At 39.2% G+C, this 22,969-nt stretch overlaps 1 protein-coding gene across 5 annotated transcripts in view; it reads left to right on the top strand.

Annotated features, from left to right (window-relative positions):
• The window catches only part of PLEKHA5 (pleckstrin homology domain containing A5), a 237,922-nt gene that overhangs the window by 149,786 nt on the left and 65,167 nt on the right, over positions 1-22,969 (top strand). For all 5 annotated transcript variants that reach the window (XM_060111854.1, XM_060111846.1, XM_060111847.1 and 2 more), the window contains exons 7-11: positions 554-626; positions 7,268-7,368; positions 10,626-10,741; positions 14,884-15,351; positions 20,476-20,941. In XM_060111854.1, coding sequence (XP_059967837.1) covers positions 554-626; positions 7,268-7,368; positions 10,626-10,741; positions 14,884-15,351; positions 20,476-20,941 — 1,224 coding nt within the window. The remainder of the gene's footprint in view (positions 1-553; positions 627-7,267; positions 7,369-10,625; positions 10,742-14,883; positions 15,352-20,475; positions 20,942-22,969) is intronic.

The following is a 22,969-nucleotide window of genomic DNA, read 5'->3' on the forward strand; positions in this document are numbered from 1 at the left end:
CCAAGTAGGTACTCTTTTCTGCTGGATAAGCAAAACCCAAGCTGTTTGTGTAAGAAGAAAAAAATGTTTATAAAATGTGTTTATATGCTAAGGTTCCTTTATTTGCAGTCATTTAAAATCACATTACCTTTGGAATAATTTCAAATCACATACTTTTCTTCTTGTTGAAGATTAACATATTTATTAAATCTGGTTTTCCAGAATGCACACACTGCTGCACAGTTACATTATTCTCATGCTAGCAGACGTGTTCAATAGAGTGGATTTCAAATTGCTTGCAAATATGAAACCAAATCACATTTCTTCAACAGAATTCCTTTTACATGACAGTATTACTCTTCAAAGACCAGTATACTTGGGAATATCTTAATATGATACAAGTCCCTAGAAAACTAACCCCAAATTTTGCTTAGCATTTTAGTTAGCTTTCTGTATAGCATATGTCAAACACACCTTGTTTTAAAAGCTTATTTTAAACAAATAAGAAAACCAGAAATGAGTTTTAATTTTCTGAAATGAAAAAAAAATCCTTTAATATGCTGATCTAATGCAGGACAGTACTGGCATGAAGCTATGGAAGAAACGCTGGTTCGTGCTTTCTGACCTTTGCCTCTTTTATTATAGAGGTGAGTTTACTGTAAACAATAGAATGTATGTTAAGTATCAGGTAGTCTTTTAAAGAGAAAACATTACAAATCTTTTTGCTATTTTATTATCAACAAATAGTATCAAGAAAATCTCTTCTTTATTGACATGTAATTCTGAGTAAGGCGGGAGGGACAGAGGCAACATTGTGCTTCAAGCAGACTGGCCTTAGTTTTGGTCCAGTTTCTGTAATCTGATTGTGCTGAACTGATTTGTTTTGTGTGAAAAACATGTGAGTATTCACTCTATAACGTTATCCTTGAATTCAGCGCCTAATAGGTGAAAAACGTTAGTTTGATGTTTGATTCTTTTTACTTGTCAGTTTTGTCAGATCTAGCCATTAGTCTGTTAGATATCCCATTCTCCCCAGCAAATGATTTTAGTGCATTAGATTAGAGACTGCTATGATGTACTAGCAGATAAGAAAAATAACATAGAATGTATTTATTATGATCCCTTCCAGCCCTCCACACACACACACACACACACACTTTTTTTTAAAACAAAAAGACCTCCATGAAACACTGAGAAAGTTACAGAAGAGATACAAACCAGGCTATTAATGTTGGTGGAGAAGAAATAAAGGTATTATTAAAGGCAGTCTTCATTTCTCTCTTTCTCTCTCTCTCTCTCTAATTTTTTTTTCTTTTTTAAAAATTTATTTATTTATTTTGGGGTCTTAGTTGTGGCTCACAGAATTTTTCCTTGCGGCACACAGCCTCTTTGTTGTGGTGCGCGGCCTTCTCTCTCGTTGTGGTTCAGGGGCTCCAGAGCACGTGGGGACTCTGTAGCATGCGGGCTCTGTAGTTGCGGCACGCGGGCTCAGTAGCCCGGCAGCATGTGGGATCTTAGTTCCCTGACCAGGGATCCAACCCACATCCCCTGTGTTGGAAGGCAGATTCTTTACCACTGGACCACGAGGGAAGTCTGTCCTTTATTTTTCTTCTTCTTCTTTTAATGTTTTCTGGTTAATAAGTTGTTGATTAATAACAATTTTAAGTCAGAGTCTAGAGAAGTCTCTGATCATGTGCCATGTGGATCTGTTAGATACCACAAAGTTGGTACGAACAGAGAAAGGGGTGCATAGACTGTGCTCTCCCTAGAAATCTGCTTCAGCTACAATATAAAATCGTGAATCTGGACAACCATTCCTTCTTCCCTAAAGTCTGGTTGGAAACAGTCACTAAAGAATTAGATTGTCAGTGCATGATTACTCATTTATATTAGCAGTTTTAAAATTTACTTTGTGGGGCTTCCCTGGTGGCGCAGTGGTTGAGAGTCTGCCTGCCGATGCAGGGGACATGGGTTTGTGCCCCGGTCCGGGAAGATCCCACATGCCGCGGAGCGGCTGGGCCCGTGAGCCATGGCCGCTGAGCTTGCGCGTCCGGAGCCTGTGCTCCGCAATGGGAGAGGCCACAGCAGTGAGAGGCCCGCATACCGCAAAAAAAAAAAAAAAAATTTACTTTGTGATTGTCCAGAAAAAGGTGTGACAAAATTCTGTGGTCATCTATCAAAGCAACATGTGCATATTGACCTTCAGAATTAGAAATTACTAGAATTGTATTCATCTTTTTTCCTCCACTAAATACTGTGGTTGAGAAGTACTGCTGAGTCAGAATTAACCAGAACTATAAAATTTCATTTTGTCATAGAGATGTTGGTCAGGCCGCAACTGTGGTATTATCTTTAGTTAAGTGCCAGACTTACTCTACAATTTTCCTTAAAGGTTTTCCCAGTCTTGCAGAAAGTCAGGATTTGTAACTCATACATTATTCCTAAGCTTATAATTTGTACTTTTCTCCCTTTTTCAGTACGTTTTATAGACTATTTAGAACTTTAAATAAGAACAAGAAAATGTTTGTTGCTTCTCATATAAAAATTTCTTAGTGTTAATTTGCAACAAAAAGCGCACTGAGTTCCTTGTCTTTTGCTGTTATTATTGCTCATGGAAAGGTGCTTGCTACTTGTCACCTTTATTAAAATAGAAAAACTTTTAACCTAATTTGAAAAAAGTAAAGGTGAATTCAGAAGCCATGTTGAGTATGAGATTCCATATTATTATTAACCATATGCATTTTACATTCAATGTATTTATTAATTTTAGTACAGTTCCCCAGACAGGAGGAATGTGAAAAAGAAGAAGATATAGAAAGGAAAGATACAACATTTAACTCACTTCCATTCTTCAGGTGGTTGGAAAGAAGCATATGATACTACATTCTCACTATTTTATCAATAGGAAATGTCAGATTTTAAATAAAAACTGTCAGATTTTAGTGAGATGATCATAATAGCTTGCAATTTTTGGAGCGTTTACTATATGCTAAGCACATAGCATTATGATCTTGTCCATCTCTTCCTCACAGCCACCTGATAAGGTGGCAAATCTTATTATTCCCATTCACACGAGAGGAAACTAAGGGCAGCAAGGTCCAATTGCTGGCCTGTCTCCCCAAGCAAGTCTCAAAGCCAGGATCTGCACCCAGACACTTCTCCTAAACACCCAGATCTCGTCTTCTCTCTCTCTCTCTTTTTTTTTTGGTCACGTTGCACAGCTTGTGGGATCTTAGTTCCCTGACCAGGGATCGGACCCTGGCCCACGACAGTGAAAGCGTGGAGCCCTAACCACTGGACCACCAGGGAATTACCAATCTCGTCTTCTCTTGTACCCTGAATACAATGGCCCCATTCATTTCTTCCGTATGTCTCAAAGCATTTAATACACTAACATACAGAATGTGCTGTCAGAATTTTTTGACAGGTCAGTCTGTGTTTTACGGATATGGGAAATAATACAGAGAGAGAATAAGAACTTTGCTGTTTTTTTGCAATGGGATAGCGTCCAACACCAGGTGGAAGCTCAGGTTCCGACTGTTCTTTACAATATACCAGGCATATTGTGAACACTGTGATAAAGTACTGAAATTGCTCTATTCTGTAGTCAGTCTATTGAAAAAATTTACCATGGGACACAATTCACTCAACGAATGTTTACTAAGCAGGACCTGCTTCGTTCCAGGTATTTTCAAAATAGCAGTGAAAGAAAGCTTCCATGAAGCTTGTCATCTAGAGAGGTCAGGGAGACAGTAGATAGATAAATAAACAAGACCATGGTAAGTGTTTTTAGGAAAATAAGGCCATGATATGAAAGAGGAGCATGGGGCAAGGGCCTCTTTGGACCAGGGCTCTGCGCCGATGTTTTAGGTAGCAAGATCCCAATGACGAGGAGGAGGCCGAGTAAGCAGAGCATTCCAGGTGGGGGGAGCAATAGTGCAAAGGCTCTGTGGTAGGAAAGTGTTTGGGATGTTGAAGGAGCAGAAAGAAACCAGTGTACCAAGCAGGGAGGTTAGCAGTAGGGGAAGAGATGGATGGGAGATCGCACCAGTCTTGGATTCTGTTGGAGTTGAGGTTCTGCCCAAGATACCATAAGGAAACAGTTGTGTATTTTTAAGCGTAAGAGTGATATGCTTTTGATTTACATTTCAAAAAGCTCACTCAAGCTGCTGTTAGAGAATGAGTTATAAAGGGGAAGGAAGGAAACAAGAGTTAGCAGTTACTGTGTAGAAATGATGATGGCTTTAGACTAGGGTGGTAGCTAACAGGGAGCTCTTTTTTTTTTTTTTTTTTTTTTTGCGGTACGCGGGCCTGTCACTGCTGTGGCCTCTCCTGTTGCGGAGCACAAGCTCCGGACTCACAGGCTCAGCAGCCATGGCTCACGGGCCCAGCCGCTCTGCGGCATGTGGGATCTTCCGGGGCCGGGGCACGAACCCGTGTCCCCTGCGGACTCTCAACCACTGCGCCACCAGGGAAGCCCCAGGGAGCTCTTTTGATGCACCAGACATCTTATTAGGTGGTAGGATGCAGAAATTAACAATATAAACCCATCTCCTTATGGAACTCACAGATTAGCTGAAGGAGTCTGAGAAAAAATGTTATAGTCTTCAGTTGTGTTGATGAGTGTTGACCAGGCCTGGACAAGGAAGGGATTAGGAAAGAAGGGTAATCTTGACAAAGGACTTAGCATATACAAAGCAGGAGTGAGCATGGCATATTTGTAAAATTACGTATAGGACTTAAGGAATGAAGGTTACGTCTGAAGACGTGGCAAGAGTAAAGGCTCAAAAGTAGATCAAGGCACAAAAGGCATTTGTTTGTTATTCTAATGAATTTACACTCCTGTCTTGAATACAAAAATAGTATCAAGATCAAGTGTACATTTTAGAAAAATCACCGTAGCACTTGAACTAGAAGCCAAGAGACCAGTTAGCAAAATATTGAAGTATTCTGGTGAGGGAACGATAATGAGTAACAGTACTCCGGGCTGTAAGTTATTTACCCAGCTGTAACTGTATGTATTTCTTGTCTTGTTCCCAAACGTCTTTAAAGCGAAAGAAGGAATGGGGGAATCTAAAATGTCACTTGAATCCACTAAAATGTTGAGATTTTTATGGTTTCTGCCTCAGGTTGTGTTCCTCAGGAAGCGAGCCTTGTGATGGAGATCAGGGTGCAAGAGGCCTACTGGGGAGTGTTCTTGGTATCGGGACCTGGGCCCGGGGACGGAGGGAAGTAGGATAGGGCAGAGGGAGAAGTTAGGCTGCTGTGCGGTCTAAGAAAGGCCCGGCCGACTCTCCGTCCCCAACGAGGATTTCATTCTTTCTACAAACATCACTCAGTTCCTACCCTTCGCTTGGCAGTATACGAGGCCCTCTGGGTGATAGACACTAAGGCAGTTACCTAGGTAGAGAACTAAATGATTAGGAACATTTAAGTGACCTCGCAGGGGACTCTTCGGATAGTCATTTGACAGATGAAGATTTTATATGCCTTCATTTTTATGTAATAATGGCAGTAGTTACTGAACACTTGGTATGAGCTGAGTGCATTATTGCGTTTATTATGTCTGTTAACTCATTTAACCCTCACAACAAGTTCCTTAGTGGTAAGCCTTGTTTTCCTCAGTTTTGTAGTAGATGAAACTGAGATGCCCAGCATCAGTAACTTGCCCAGGATCTCAGAGCTGCTTGGAATCTGGCCAGGAAACAGTCCATGATAATCCAGTGAAGTCACCCTGTGCTTATTGCTGCTGCATATTCTGAAATAACTTTAGGAAAGTCAGTTTTCCAATTATGCAACATAGAAGAAGGTATTATTTGATAAAAAATAATCTTTTAATAAAGATGACTTCAAGCTGTTTCTGATTATATGCTTTATATAAGCATAAAATTGGATTTAAAATTAGAATATGACTCAATTATAGAAAATTGTCATGTTCTCTATAATTGATGTCTGCTGTCTGCCTCTTTTTTTTTACCTTTTAGAATAAATTTGCACTTTTGTTCATTCTTTCTTGTATTAGTGAACTATACCTGAATGAGTACAGTATAGTAAAAGCAAAATTTTGTTCCACTGTTATGAGACAAGCTATAGAAATAACCTCTAATGTGACTTTTTTCTTTTGGAAGTTTCACCATATAGTCTAGAAGTGAGGGGAAAATAAATAAAATCCCTCGTTAAGTTTATAATAATAAAAAAACATGGCAAGCATAATAAAAAGAATTATTTCTCATTTATGGTTTTTCTCATTGGTGAGCTCATCAGCCTAATGCACAGCTTTATTAACTTGTCTTTTGGGTCTCTAACAATGTACTATGTATTTCAAGTTTCTTAAACATCTCTGCCCCCAGGCAGCAAGTTAATAATGTGAATCTATACTGTGCGGAGATTAATGTTTTATCATTTTCCTGGGTATATTTTATGTGCTTGCCTTGTAGGCCTGTAATTTATTCCCATAACTTTATTCTATATTGTAGCAACTGATTAAAAACAACCCTTCAAAGATATATGCTTAAAAAGCATATGATTTTTATAGCATAGTTAACAATAATGTATTTATGTGTATCATCATTTATTCAAGATTTTTTGAGTATCTCCTACTGTTGTTCTAAATGTCTTCATGGAGTTCACATTCCAGTGAAGAGAGAAAGAAGATAAATAAAAAACTAAAACATACAGTGTATCAGCAATAATTGGGGTGGTAGTGAGGGGAGACAGTGCTGGAGTTCCAGAAGGAGAAGAGAGGGCTCTGGGATGGGTCAGGGTGGGAAGCACTTTAAAATAGAGCAGTCAAGGAAGGCTTCATTGATGAGAAATTGAGCCAAGTCTGAAGGATGTGACAAGTGAGCCGTGCATTTGTCCTAGCTTTAAAACGGTTGCACATTTATATCCTACCAGCAATGTGGGTGGATTCCTTTTATAACTTTTCTGTGTCATCACTTATATACTAATGTAGTTTCAGTGATTCACATGTCAAAAGGCTTTGTAGAATGCCGTCTATATGCCAAACAAATGTATGCTGTTTTTCTGTCTAATTGACATTTTTCTGACATGTGGGCCAGTTTCTGATTTGCTTAGGATAGGGAAGCGTGTTGAAAGTAAAGCAGTATATATACTCTGCTGTTTAATATTTTCTTTTAAAACCTTACAAAGAACTACCTAAACAATACATGAATTCTTCATTCATATATGAAAATCTTTTGATTTTTGTCAAAATAAGTTTCAAGAAAATTTATTCTGTTTCATGAGAACATTTAAAATTCTAATCAGATGTTCAATTATCTCTTAGATGAGAAAGAAGAGGGTATTCTGGGAAGCATACTGTTGCCTAGTTTTCAGATAGCTATGCTTACCTCCGAGGATCACATTAATCGCAAATATGCTTTTAAGGTAAGGAAATAATCATACTTTTTTATTCTGTATTTGAATCTTGCACTGATTAAAAAGTGGATATTGACCATGGATTATTATAAAAAGATATTTTAGTAACAGTTATTTTTATATTTAAAACATAATAGTGGTCTTAGGGTCGAGGAGGAGAGTGTCCCTTTAATTAGGCAGTACATGCTCAAATGTTTAGGGGCCAAGCATCTTTTATGTCTCTACTTTCAAATGGTTCTAGTTAAAGCAAATATGTTAAAATGCTAATAATTGATAGATATAGCTGTAGGTGTCCTGGTGATCATTGTACTATTCCTTAAAGGTTACTGTATGTTTGAATTTTTTCATAGTAAATTTGGGGGTGGTGTGTTATTTAACATAATACATGTGCGTTCATGATTTTATAGGATATTTGCAAAGATATTCTTGGGTCTAAGTACTTCATGAACATCAGATAGTTTTGAGAGAATATTGCAGTTGAAACATTAAATCTATTACTAAGTCTAAGCAGACCTGAGCCTCCCTCCCCTAACTAACAATACCCACCCATCTCTGTGATGTGCTGCCTTGTAGAGCGCCCTCAAGTAAGAGGCCACTTGAATGCTAAGTTGGTTATTTTTGTTTTCAAGGACCATACTGCATTCTTTGCTTTATGATTATGGCTGAAATAAATTTCAGAAGTCACCTATTTTTTTTTAAGTCAGTGTTAAATTAAGAACTCTGAAGGGTTTAAATTTTTCATTTTAAGGAAGAGAGGAAATACAAGGGTAACATTCTGTTATTTAACAATGAAAATGTTTGCACCATTATAAAATTGATTCAGTTTTTAATTCCTGTCCACTTTTAAAGAATACTCAGGACTGCAGCTGATTTACAACTTTTGCCAATTAATGTGTTACATTATTAGCTATGGAGAAAAGAGAGGGAAAGGCAGAGTGGTGGGAGGGTGATGGGTGACCTCAAAGAGAATGTAATATCTGAGCAAAGACCAGTGGCTACAAGGGCAGTCGCTACCCATTTCAATAAATGTTATTAACAGTATGAACCAGCGAAATGGAATTAAGTATTTTAAGATGCTATAGCAAACTCGAATACCGATAACTTAAAGTAATAACTTTTTAAAAGTACACTGCCCAACTCTATGATACTAACACTGTTATTTGGGCACAGGTTTAAATTTTTTTGTTTGCTCATCAACTTGTCAAATGTTTATTGAATTTGTACTAGTCATAGGACATTTTGCTGGGTTCTTAAACTCTAAAAAAACATAGATTTTAAAAAATATATAAATAAATAGAATGTTAAAATAGCAGTAAAAGTGACCATGCGTGTTAAGTATACTGTCTCTGTAATTATTGGGTTTAATTTTGATTGGATTTTATCTATAACGAGAATAATGATTTCTATTTCAAATTCTCTTCTCTGCCATGTTGTTTTCTCTGAATTTATGAGCCACTTTTACTACTAAGTCCGTTGGCACTGATGCTGCTGCTTTCACAGTGGTAAGTAGAAACTATAGACAATTGTTGAACAAAACTGTGGAACTTAAAGCTAAATCGGGAACTTTGCCATCATCTTGTAAATATTCCCATTTGATGGATCACGAGCTTGGGTGTGGTTTGTTAGTGTCTTGAGTCCTGGCTACACCTGGGTCTTCTGAGCACCAGCCCAGTGTTCCTTCCGTTGATCACAGATAGGGGCAGTGGTCTTCATCCATTTCTCCAAAACCCCACTCAGCCAGTCCAGTGACACTTGGTGGTGGTTTTAATCATTTTAACAACCGGTGACATTTGACCTGTTTCTTTCGCGTGGTTTCCGTAGATAGTGTTACATCCCTTACGTGGTCAAGTGAGATTTGTTGGTTCTGTAAGTTAATTTGCTCACTGTGTTGATTGAATTTATTTATATCCTGATTCTGAAAAAGATTCTGAAGCAGCTAATTTGGCATTGTAGGTAAAGCAGATAGTCAAGATCTCTGAGTGAAGTGTGTGGCTCCAGATTTACTCCTCTCGACTCTTTAGACTGACTCTGTGCTTAGTACCCTTCCTTCTGCCTCATTCTATGCTGAAATAGCTTTTGTTTCATTTTCCTTGTCCTTCAGTGTCTACCAGGGAGCTGTCACAGGCATTCTTAAATGGAAATTAAGAATGGTTTCCGGGCTTCCCTGGTGGCGCAGTGGTTGAGAGTCCGCCTGCCGATACAGGCGACACGGGTTCGTGCCCTGGTCCAGGAAGATCCCACATGCCGCGGAGTGGCTGGGCCCGTGAGCCATGGCCGCTGAGCCTGCGCATCTGGAGCCTGTGCTCCGCAGCGGGAGAGGCCAGCGTTCCGCAAAAAAAAAAAAAAAAAAAAAAAAAAAAAAAAAGAATGGTTTCCCCCACAGAATTCCCCACCCTGGCCTTTGTTTTCTTTCTTTCTCTCCCCCCCGCCTTTTTTAAAGAAATTTTATTGAAGTCTAGTTGACTTAACCATGTTGTGTTCTTCTGGCTTTGTTTTCTGCTCTGATGTAGCTACTGCTGCTGTCCATCTTTGCGCTGCAGGCCCAGGGCTAAGCTGAGCACTCAGTGCTTGAACTTGGGTAGCTATCCCTCAGCAGCGCCTTCTTTGTGTTGTTTTCTGTTTCTCTGGATAGAGGCAGATTGTCACCATAAAGAAAGAAACCTACTTGCCCGTTATATAGGCCTCAAACCCAGTGTATTTACATTTTAACTCTGAAACTTGAGAAGAAAAGCTAAAGGGCAGTGCCATTTTGGGTCATTTATAAATCTTTTATGTTTGTGTATAGGTGTCTGTAAGGATTAGTCAAAATGCTTTAAACAGCAGCACCTTTTAAGGGCTAAAGGAATTGGTAACACAAGAGGGAAATGCTATGACATGTACATTTCAATGAATTGTGTTGCTGGTTGCTCTGGAACATTCTTGAATAGAGAGATGTGAATTGTAGTAAATGGAAATTGCTAGGGATGTGTGCATGGAACAGGGACGGCCAGGTGCTTCCTTTCTTACCTCCTTCCCCTCCTATACATCTTTTTTTTTTTTTTAAGAAAAAGAAAAATGGTAAAGTTAGGAGAAGAAATGTAATATGTATATAGTTTATTGAATTGTATTTTTCTTAAGTCCCTCATTTCTATATCGGTATGTAAGACAAGTCTGCTTTCTTTGAAATTGGATAGTAATGATCTGTGTAGAGAGCCACTAAACTTTCTTTCTTTTTCTTTTACAGATACCATATTTCTATTTAAAATGATCGTGCCATTTTCAATCAGGCAGCCCATCCAAACATGCGGACCTATTATTTCTGCACTGACACAGGAAAGGAAATGGAGTTGTGGATGAAAGCCATGTTAGATGCTGCCCTGGTACAGACAGAACCTGTGAAAAGGTAAAGGCTTGTAGGGAAAATAATGGTGATTTCCACTTCTGTTTTATTCCATGCCTTGCAAGTATGTCATTATCATAGTACATATCATTTTAGTAGTCATGATATGAAACCATTTCTTCCTCAGAAAGCAAGGATTAATTCATGTTTTATATTAAACGAATACACCTTTAGTTAGTTTGAAATACTACCTGCATTTTTATTCCACCTACCCTCTTTATTCATTTTCACCTATCAGTGTACTGAGGTGAATCCAGAATCCTAACATTCCAACTGAATGTTCTTTCTTCTTACAGAATTACGTTTAATTTCCGGTAAGTACATTTTCAATTGCTATCTTAAAAGTACACAAGACAGTGTTTTTTAAGGTTCTGAATCTTAGAAGAGAATTTATAGTCATGAAGTTAATTTCATTGTGTTTTTATATTATGTTGTATGTTTTTCAAGTTTAATAAATTAAAATAAAACTTTTTGATGAGTTTCATTTCTTTGGCATTTCTGGGTTAATTCTGATTGTTTTATGATGAATGTCTCCAGAAAATAGTTCATCAAGCGTTTAGATTATTTCTAAGTATATCTACTTCTTGATGAATTCTACCTTCTTTCTTTTAAAACTCCAGGGCTTAGATTCTTCAGTAATATAAATATGTACTGTTAAAATTGATCTAAGTGTGATTTTTTCCCCTGCTTTAACATATGAATCATTTTAATATTTGACTATATTAAGAACTAGTGAGAGGAAATCTGTTTCTAAAATATGTAAATAGCAGCTGAATAATGGGCTTACAACATTTTTGTTATATATTCCTATAAGTTGAAGAAAGATCTATGATACAGTTAAATTTTTCTTCCAGTCAGCAACAATTGAGTGCATATCTCATATAAGGAAGATCGCTAACTTGCAAATTTGATCTTTTTGCTCTCTTCTCAGGAAATTATAGGATTGTTACATTGTAAATCTTTTTTTTTTTAAGTGTACCTGTTAATAAAGTCTTTTGACTGTGTTGGTTAAAAGACTCAAGTTGATGCTATATAAGTAAATTTGTGTTTATTTTTTAAAGTATCTATTCCAAATTAACTTAACTAATCACTAGTAATTAGAGCTAGGGAAAAGTATGGAGAAAAAAAGGAAAGAAGGTCCAGGGTTGAACTCTGGGACACCTGTTTTTAAGAGTAACCACCTCGGGGCTTCCCTGGTGGCGCAGTGGTTGAGAATCTGCCTGCCAATGCCGGGGACACGGGTTCGAGCCCTGGTCCTGGAAGATCCCACATGCCACGGAGCATCTAAACCCGTGCACCACAACTACTGAAGCCCGTGAGCCACAACTACTAAAGTCCGCGCTCCTAGAGCCCCTGCTCCACAACAAGAGAAGCCACTGCAGTGAGAAGCCCGCACGCTGCAGCGAAGAGTAACCCCTGCTCGGCACAACTACTGAGCCTGTGCTTTAGAGCCCGTGCTCCACAACAAGAGAAGCCACCGCAATGAGAAGCTGGCACACTGCAACAAAGAGTAGCCCCCGCTCGCTGCAACTAGAGAAAGCCTGTGCACAGCAACCAAGAACCAATGCAGCCAAAAAAAAAAAGTAACCACCTCAACCGTATACATTTTCTGGGTTGAGAGCTAATAAAAGGAAAATCTGCTTTTGGAATTCCATGTGTAAAAATGACCTGAATGGACATAAAAATGGGGTGATTATGATTGACAGCTAGAGAAAATTTGTAGGTGAAAAAAATTCATTGAAAATCTTAAGATAATATTAACTTAAGAGTAGACTTTTCAGGGAATTGTTTAGAATACAGAAATCAATATAATAATTAAGATATATGATTGCCAGGTAATTTCAGTATTGTGTGTTCACTTATCCCAGAATTTCAACTTCCATTTTCTTTTCTTGTATTTTCCACTCTAAAAACTAATAATTACTCATAATTTATGGTGATAAAGATGATATTCAATATTTTGTTTTGACTGTGACAACTATTCGTTGAATATGTGCCCACAGCAATTTTTAGCCAGTTGTGTTGATATAATTTGCCCTATTAGCCAGGAATTGTTGAATACCACCTATGTGCCCAACCTGGTGTCAGTCACCATTATCCTCTAGAAATTATGTCCTTTATTCTACTTCTAGCTCTTAGCATTTTTATTCTGCCCTGGTAGTCTTAATCATTCAATATGAAGGTACCTAATTACTATGCTATTTCATTTCATAAGATAGGGAGATTTTGTTTACTTGGTTTTAAGGTATTGGGCTCTTTTTCCCGTATGGCCAGAATACTTACAAATGTTTATCATGGCATATCACCTAAGAGATAGAACATCCAGTTTTTAACTAGGCAGTTCATTTCTTCTAAATTTATAAAGTATTTAACCTGTGAACTACAATGTCATTGTCCCCGAGTGTGCAGAACATTGATGGCATTAAAATTCTAAGCATAATATACATTCTCTGAATAATTTCCATCTCTGGGCCCATTATTTTCATTTTCTATATTTGCATGTATTTTCTGCAGTAACTTAAATGTCAGTTTTTAAAATTGGATCACAAGTTTTACATTATTTATGTTATCTTAGCATACATTTCTGAATCAGTTTTAGTTCCACTTAGAGAAAAGTCAGCATGTGTCCTTTTTGATTCCATCTCTTAAATCTTTGAGAAAAAAATTGAGGAAAAAGTCATTGCAGTTCTAATTTAAAATAATAGCTTTTGGTAGACTAGAGGTAACTAATTTTTAAAAACCTTTTCAGATATTTGATATTCAGTGTTAAAAAATCCTCCCCACCCCTGAATTTAGCACGGATGAATGTGCTTTTAGTGTAGATCTTCTCTGACTTTTATCTTTCAAGGGAAAGAAGCTCTATAGGCTATCTTAGTAAACTTAACAGTGTCTAATATGCCTTCGAATCTGGAAGCTGTGAGTTTTATCTAACATAAATATATGGATAGTCCATAACTGTACTCCAAAGAAGATAGTCACATTTCCTTTTATTTTTTCTCACTGACTGTATTCCTAACTAGCTATCTCTGTATAGCTGTATAGGATATGTATAGATTATGTATTTTCTACACATCACTGAAACTGGCAACAGTAGCACACTTGGGACCCAATAGGAGCATTATTATGTATTGAAATGTGCAAGGTTGGCCAGTTCCCGAGAGGGGCCTCCCTGGTGTGGTATGATCTTGGCAATTTCGTGCAGGTTCAGACACTCAGCTTGGTCTTGTCAGATCCTGGAAGTGATTGGTCTCAGGGAAGCTGATTCTCATCAAGAAGACCCAGATATAACAGCTGGCATGGTGAGCAATAAAACTGTCCACTGGCCCAGGCACATACTGCTGAGCAGCCCATTCTTCCTGCGGTGATGTGGACCCGAGATGCCAGATTCTAATCCACAATTGCTTGATGAGATGGAATGGTAGTGGTAATAAAGTCTGTGGCAGCCACTGATTTACTCATGCAGTCCTCACAACAATCTTGTCTCCTTGGTGCTACAATTTTCCCCATTCACCACAGAGAAGATTGAGGCTTGGTCAGTTTCTGCACCTTGCCCAAAACACCGCTAGTAAGAGGTAGAGCTGTCAGCTGAGCACATGCAGTCTGGCTCCAAGAGCTCTTACCTGAAACTCAGGTCCTCTTGAACACAGACACAGAGAGTTAATCAGTCACATGGTTCAGATCTTTGATAGCATCAGAGTGTAACTTCCATCGCCACAAACCAGAGTCATGTTTGTCTCGTGGTGAGTTAACCCTCCTGGCTGGAAACCATGTGATTTCAAATGACGAGTTACTGTGGTCTTTTAAGTGTGGATTTTTGTGGTTTCACTGTCAAAGGGCAGTCTTATTTGCTTTCTTTCCAGATTTCTAATGGTGGGGACACTCATCACTTTTTTTTTCCTCTAGTGCTTTATACGCTGTATGTTTTAGGTTTAATTTTTTTCCCCTTTCTATTTATCCATTCTGGTGTCGTACTTGAATTTTCATACTACAATACTGGGGATTTGTGCAAACTTCTCCTCTGTGACCGTTTCGGGGTTTTTTTTGGTAAAGTCGAGGGTAATTTTATATTTTTCCTAGATTGAATCCCAGAAATAACATGTGCATTACTTCATCTGATTTACTCTGGCTTTCTTCTCTGATTTCAGAGTGGATAAGATTACATCTGAGAATGCACCAACTAAAGAAATCAATAACTTTCCCAACCATAGAGTGCTCATTAAACCAGAGGTCCAAAATAACCAGAAAAACAAGGAAATGAGCAAAAATGAAGAAAAAAAGGCATTAGAAGCTGAAAGATACGGATTTCAGAAGGATGGCCAAGATAGACCTTTAACAAAAATTAACAGTGTAAAACTGAATTCTCTGTCGTCTGAATATGAGAGCGGGTCAACGTGCCCGGGTCAGACTGGACACTACAGACCAGTCAATGTGAATAGTCCTGAGAACAAAACAGTCAATGTTAGCCTGGCAGATCTTAGAGGTGGAAGTCACCCAAATACAGGGCCCTTACACACAGAGGCTGATCGAGTCATACAGAGAACGAATTCAATGCAACAGCTGGAACAGTGGATTAAAATCCAGAAGGGGAGAGGTCATGAAGAAGAAACCAGGGGGTAAGTGTCTTGTTACATGTTGTGAACCCAGGTTTCTTTCCTGTTATGTTGGTGGGAGACTGATTTCTGAGATACCAATTCAAAGTATTAAGTTCAAATTGCGTTTGAGATATTACAGCTTCGTTACTCATCTTGTTTTGATGGTAATCAGATAGCAGTGTTTTTTCTCTGCCTCTCAGTACTCTGTCACCCAACTTGACTTACAGCAAGGAGTCATCCTCCCTGGCCCAGCACAAGAGAAGGCATAGGCTGTGGGTACAGATCATGTTTGTTTGGGATGAGGAAAGGAGCAAGACCTAGCCTCACCCCTCTACATGCACACGTGCGTGCACACATACACACGTGCGCACACACACACACACACACACACACAGTGAGAACTTGTCTTCACTCTCCCCACTGCCCTGCTGTTTTCCACTAGTAGCTTCTGCAGCTTGATGTCATACAAAGCTCTCCTGAGACATGTAATGTGGAGACCAGAAAGGCTTAGGCTCTCTAGTTCTCAGTCTCATTCCTTGGCTTTCTTAAACTCATAATGCACATGGCTAAGTATTATATTTATTCATCTAAGCGTTTATTCATTCATGTACACATCTGTTCTTTCATATACTTATTGTATAACTACTCTATGGTAATCATGGGGCCAGAAAGTGAAATACTGAAAAGATATAGTCCAGATTTCTCACAAAGGTTCTTAGTCCACTAGAGGAGAAAGTTAAACAGACAGGTACAGTATATGGTGACAAACACAGTGATGGAAGAACAGGATGTTGTAAGAAGATGTTTCAGGGACAACCAACACAACCTAAGGGTTCAGGAAAACCTCTTTGGAGGAAGTGAAATATGGGGCAAGATATGAAGGATGGTATGCTTGTCTTGGTTTACATATGCAAAACTGATAGAGCTGGGAAAGGACTCTGAAGACATGAGTCTGGCTTAGGCATAACTGCTGTGATGATGGATGGGAAGCGAGGCTGGAGAGAGAAGCCAGAGGAGATGTGTGCAGATGGGTGTTTCAGCAGTATCATCCCTGCTGCAGAATCTGGAGAATGAATTGGAGAAAGTTCAAAAACTATTGGAATGAGTGAAGTGAGGAGAGGAAGGGGATGTATTCACGATATAATTGACAAGGCTAGTTGGGTGCTTGGATGTGCTTGATTACAAACTGGTCTCACTCAAGTCTAATTTGAGCGGCTGGGGGAAATCAAGAATGACGCCCTGCTTTTTGGTCTAGTCATCAAGCGTCGCCTGGTGCCTTTCACTGCATAGAGAAGGTTTGGGAAGAGAGAAGGTAATGAGTGATTGGACAGGTTAGATCTGAGGTGCCTGCAGTCTGTACCTCCAAAGAGAGATCTGGACTTGAATAAGATTTGGGGTGTCATCATTATATCAGATATGCTTAAAGGTAAGGATGAAAATCAGAAAGAACATTTACATTTAAAGGAAAAAAAAAAGGCTTCCCTGGTGCCGCAGTGGTTGAGAATCCGCCTGCCGATGCAGGGGACACGGGTTTGTGCCCCGGTCCGGGAAGATCCCACATGCCGCGGAGCGGCTGGGCCCGTGAGCCATGGCCGCTGAGCCTGCACGTCTGGAGCCTGTGCTCCGCAACAGGAGAGGCCACGGCAGTGAGAGGCCCGCGTACCGCAAAAAAAAAAAAAAAAACGGATGGTGGGCCTGCAAAGGAGACCAAAAATAAGGGCTAGAGGAAACGGAGGAAAAGCAGGTGATTGTGGATGAGAAAAAGTGTTATGTTGTTGTTAGGTGGGAAGCTGGTGATGCAAGATTTATAACGTACTTTAATGAACTAACAGTAAAATTAACTGAAGACTTCCTGTAACTCTTACCTCTCCATAATAGGAAACCAGAAAGCAATGAGTCACTAATGTTTTGGTTAAAAGAAGATGACCTTTTGTAATAGTGGCATGTCCTTCCGGTCTGGGTGGTTGTCTGCCAGTCTCTTCTCTCAGGAGTGCAGCTCAGCCAGGGCTGCAAAACCCGACTCCCGTGATGTTGCTCACTTCCGTTTTCTTCTCCTCCACCCTCAGTGCTCACTTTTCTAATTTTCTCAAGGGACAATTGTGAGAAACAGTTGCTGTTTCAAAAATAAAATTTGATTCGGCAGAAGAAAAGCCAGAGGTAGTTCTGGGCGGTGGCGGGGAAGAAAGGATGTTTGAAAGTACTTATAAAGGTAATTGTTTTCAGGGAAACAATAATGAAAATCCCAGCCAGAAGATTTGCTGCATCTCTACCCAGCTGATTAAATCTCACTTCTCAATAGAAGCACTTTTCCTCAAATAAAATCATACTTTCTTAAGGTTGAATGGGTATAGTTAAAGGGGTTCAGTATCTGGAAGTTAATTTTTTTTAATTGTTGAGCCTAAGTATTAGTTTTCAAGCACTTGTTAAAGTCCTTGGTTGGGTATAATTAACACACATAAAGGCTCTTTATTTTGACTGCAGACCTTCCAGCTTCTGAAGGCTAGTATTAGGTTATTTTGAGCTAAGGTTTTCTCCACGTTGCTCCACCAGCTTCAGCTTCACTGGCTGGAGTCCAGTTTGGATCACTGAAATAGATCATCTACATTATCATATGAACTTCATGCTTAAGAAACAGTTGCGAGGTTTTATAATGAAATAATTTTTATTGGTGGGAAGAAGCATAATAGTAATACGTGGTATAATTCGTTTTGTGAAACTTTATGAAAGGCTGGCTTTTATTCCTAAAGTTCTGATAGAAAGAATAGAGGTTTAATATGTAGTCATATAGTAGATGCCTGCATCTGTGAGCAGAGCCTGAAAGTTTCTTTGTGAGTCGCGGGCAGCGTTCAGATGCCTGAGCCTAAGCCATTGTTCTGCGTGGCAGAATCACAGGTCAGGGTTTTCATGGTGTTTGACAGGCAACTGCTGATGAATGGAGCACTAAACCTGATGCAGGCACTTACAAAGTTCGTTTCTTAAGCTTTCACTTAAAAGTAAATCACACTTTGCTTAATTTGAATTTCTTTGGGGGAAAACCACTGAAGGAGAATGTAGTTTTTTAAAAAAGAGGTCTCAAAATGGTAGAAAGTATACGGGATAAAAATAAATATACTTGATGACAACCAGATTTTCCATTAAAATTCTCCAAAAGGAGTTCGAAAGATGGCAGAAGAGCCTTTTATACTTTGTGGTCCCTAATTAGCCAAACTTGGTAGGAAAATAGCCTGTTGTTAATGATCACACGATAAGTGTTCAACTTCAGTATCCATCTCTGCTCACGTGTTATGAATGCTTGGGTTTTGTGTAATCAGATTTTCTGAACTGGAATTTAAACATTAGTCCACAGGCAGTTTTTCATGTATTTTAGATCGAAAATGTGTGTCCCCTCTTTATATGATTATATATGATCTTTTTACAGATTTCCAAACAGGGTATAAAGTTAATATTATTTATGTTTTCAGTATATGCTTCTATGATATATAGTTCTATGCCTAATCCAGAGCTTCTTGCACAGCAAGGTCTCTATAATATTTCTTGAGTTTATGAATGGCCAAATAAACCAAGGTATATTGGAGTACGTTGCTTGAGTGCTAGGACAGAATTTCTTGGATCATCTTCCCCTGTCTGACACGCTTCCAGTTTCTGGCTTAATGGAGAAGGTAGGAATAGGAAGGGAGACCAAGCAGGGGAAAATTAGGAAATGTACATGAAGAGAAAGCAGCAAAAAATTAAACTCTTTCTACTGCTTATATCAGAGTATTATTGGGTACTTTTCTCCCTCACTTCAGCCCAAAAGTCATCAGATGGTTGGCCCCTGTGTAGTGGTTCTTGCGGTGGAGGTATGGGAGGGAGGGTGACGGGGATAAATTTTGAGCAAGACTGTTTTAAATCAAGACATTGAAAAGCGGAGGGGTGATCAGCATGATGAAGGAAATTCAATTCAGGGGAATGGTTGAAGAAATTGGAAATATTTCAAGTACAATATAAGACATGGGATTTTAGAGTTGAAGACCACTTTGTGATCAGATCGTCTTCTAGATGAGAAAGTTTCAGTTGGCCAGATATCAGTAGCATGTGAAGGACTCTAGCACTTTAAGATTATGTCCTTCCTTATTTAGGGGTATCTTTTTATCTTTAAATATATCATTGCAATAGAATAGTAACGTTTTTTAAAAATAATTTTCATACTTTTGGCACAAATTTTTAAATAGAAAGTTGATAACCCCAAGTATTAAAAGGAGTATGATCTCTTGGTCTTCGCCACACACACACTTGAACATTCTCTCAGTCCCAGAAGTGTAACTTTTCTAAGGTCTCCGCACTTAGTGGGAAAGCAAGAATGAAAGCTTGGCCCTCCTGGTTTTTGATCAACTGCTTTTCCCCACTTGACTAATAATGAAGTTCACTAATATTAAAGCATTGTAAAATTCCAGAGATTTGCAGTTTTGTATCTGAAATATTATATTGGAAGTATTTTGTCTTTAAATAATTAAATTTTGAGCTTTGGCTTCAAGTCATTTTTATTTCTCAAATTAAGAAAAGTTATCAAGGGAAATTATTCCTTCAGGCCACAAAGGTACTGATTGATGTACTTCTTCCCATAAACAGTCCTGCTGTCAGAGGGACACAGTACAATAGAGCATCACCACCTGCAGTCCTTCATGTCCTGTCTTCACACTCTTAGGCACAACTCAAAAACTCTAGTGTTCCATCCACACGCAGAAACCCTATTTAACTATTCTGGTGAGATGTGTGAAGATGAGATTCTAGGAGTTTATTTATATAAAAACAAATAAGATATGAGGACAGACTTGAGATGAGATCTTGAACATTCTTATTTCTGAAAAAAGTTTAATACTCTTCTTTCTTGCAATAAAACTGTACCTTGTGTGGAATTAATAGTCTTTTATGTGAGTGACATAGATGCTGTTCACTTAATATATTAAATCCATTGAATTGAATTTCATAAAAAGATTAAAATTTGTTCATTAATCACTTGTACCCTGTATAATATTTTGGTCTTTAAAAAAAATAAGTCCTAAGTATATGTTTTACCTACCAAGAGGGAAAAAAATTTTACTCTAATTTAGAATCTGGGAAACAACTCTCCTTCATTTTTACGTTCCAATTGTTCTTTTATTTCAGAGTAATCTCTTACCAAACATTACCAAGAAATATGCCAAGCCACAGAGCCCAGATCGTGGCCCGCTACCCTGAAGGCTATAGAACACTCCCAAGAAACAGCAAGACCCGGCCGGAAAGTATCTGCAGCGTAACTCCTTCCGTTCATGACAAGACAGCTGGACCTGCGGCCGAAGAGAAGCGGAGATCCATGAGAGACGACACCATGTGGCAGCTTTATGAGTGGCAGCAGCGTCAGTTTTATAACAAGCAGGGCACCCTCCCTCGCCATGGCACCCTGACCAGTCCTAAAACCATGGTTAATATCTCTGACCAGACAATGCACTCCATCCCCACGTCACCTTCCCACGGCTCCATAGCTGCTTATCAGGGCTACTCGCCTCAGCGAACCTACAGATCAGAAGTGTCTTCACCAATTCAGAGGGGAGATGTGACGATAGACCGCAGGCACCGGGCCCATCACCCCAAGGTAAGACGTCTGCTCATCCAGGGTTCACTGCTCCTCCAGGGATGCTGCGTTTTACTTCTAGTACACGTTTCTCTCTCTCTGAATGGGAGAGACAAGAAAATGGGGAGGAGGTAGGCAAGGCCAGCTCTTTTTTTGTTTTAAAAATTAAGGAAGAGTATTCAGAATCTCATGTAGAAAACCTAAGCTTGCAATGCTTCATCTCTCAGGAGCAGCTCTTTGGAACAGATGCATTATGTATTCTTCCCTGCTTGATAGCATGTCTCATCAGCTTTCTCTGTAGGTTAAGACCACACACATTTTGATTGGCCCTTCATACATACAAATTCTACACCCACCCTCTTCTAGCATCCCTGCAGTCTTGTGTCAGGCCCTTCATGTTCTTTGTTAAGATAAAAGTGCCAACCTCAGGACTTTCCTGGTGGCGCAGTGGTTAAGAATCCGCCTGCCAGTGCAGGCGACCCAGGTTCCAGCCCTGGTCGAGGAAGATCCCACATGCTGCGGAGCAACTAAGCCCGTGTGCCACAGCTATTGAGCCTGCGCTGTAGAGCCCACAAGCCACACTGCTGAGCCTGCATGCTGCAACTACTGAAGCCCGTGCACCTAGAGCACGTGCTCTGCAACAAGAGAAGCCTGCGCACCGCAACGGAAGAGTAGCCCCCGCTTGCCACAACTAGAGAAAAGCCCGCGCGAACAAAGACCCAACACAGCCAAAAATGAAATAGATAAATAATTTTTTTTTAAAGTGCTAACCATATCTTCTAACCAGCAGAAGATGTGACATATTGAAATACTCCTCAGGTGCCCAATTGCATATTAAAGTAACAATGCTTACTGATATATATACTTTTTTTTTTTGTCCATGCCTCATGGCTTGCGGGATTTTAGTTCCCTGACCAGGGATCAAACCCATGCCCTCATCAGTGAAAACGAGGAGTCCTAACCACCTGACTGCCAGGGAATTCTCTACATATACTTTTTAAAAAATTAGGTTATAGAGATCATGCTTTAATTTGCACCTTAAGTTGGTATAAGCCTTGCTTAGTAGATTTTTTGAAGTGAATTCGAGTGCTTTGCATCGATCAGCTTTTCATAATGCTGAAGCAGTTGTTTTGATCAGTCACCCTACGTGCAGCTGGGTCTCTAATGTCTGTCCTAAAGTGAAAAGGAATTTTCCTGTCACTTTCTTTTTAATTCTCAAGAACACCTTGCTTTATTCCATTTTGAATAGCACCTTTTCTTATCCTGGCGATGGGCTGACTCCTTCGGTTACATCATTGCATAAAGCATTTGCTTGATTTTCCCATAAATAAGCATTAGTTAGAAATTAATAAGTCAATCAGGAATTTTCTTCTGGAGGAAGCTTTAGTTCGTCTCACCAAAAAAAGCTCACTTTGAACTCTGCTGTAGCAAAGGTCAATGTTTTGTCACTTTGTACATCCAAAGACTAATAAAAATAGTAACAGTATTCGAGAGAAATCTGATCTAATACAAATTATTAGTGCGTGGTTGATGAGTGTTCTCATGGCCAAAATTTACCATCTCTTGCAACAGCAGATATGAGATGCGTGTGTGCTCTCTAGCCAGTTTTCCCAGTCAACGAAACATCTCCTCCTCCCGAAAAACTTCTCCAACATCGCCAATTTTTCTTTCAAACTGTCCCATCATCTTCCTTGATGCGATCAGTGGTTCTCAAAGTAGGGTTCATGGACCCTTAGGGAGTACCTGGGGGGTACCTGAGGGTCCCCATGACCCTTTCAGGGAGCCTGTAAGTAAGGTCAGAACTATTTTTATAATAATAAGGCATTATTCATTGTGTTACCATTTTCTAATAGTGCGAAAGGAACAGTGGATAAAAGTACTAGCACCTTAGCCTAAGTCAAGGGAATGGCTCAGACTATACTAGTGGTCATTGTAATGCTTCACTGCTACAGACTTGCCATAAAAATAAATCCCTTTGATGAAACAGTAAAAGATAATTTTATTCAATCTTGACTTTTCATTCCATAGCATTTTAATATTCTGTGTGAT

The sequence above is a fragment of the Mesoplodon densirostris genome, chromosome 11, assembly GCF_025265405.1.
Source record: "Mesoplodon densirostris isolate mMesDen1 chromosome 11, mMesDen1 primary haplotype, whole genome shotgun sequence".
In the NCBI taxonomy this organism is placed as follows: domain Eukaryota; kingdom Metazoa; phylum Chordata; class Mammalia; order Artiodactyla; family Ziphiidae; genus Mesoplodon; species Mesoplodon densirostris.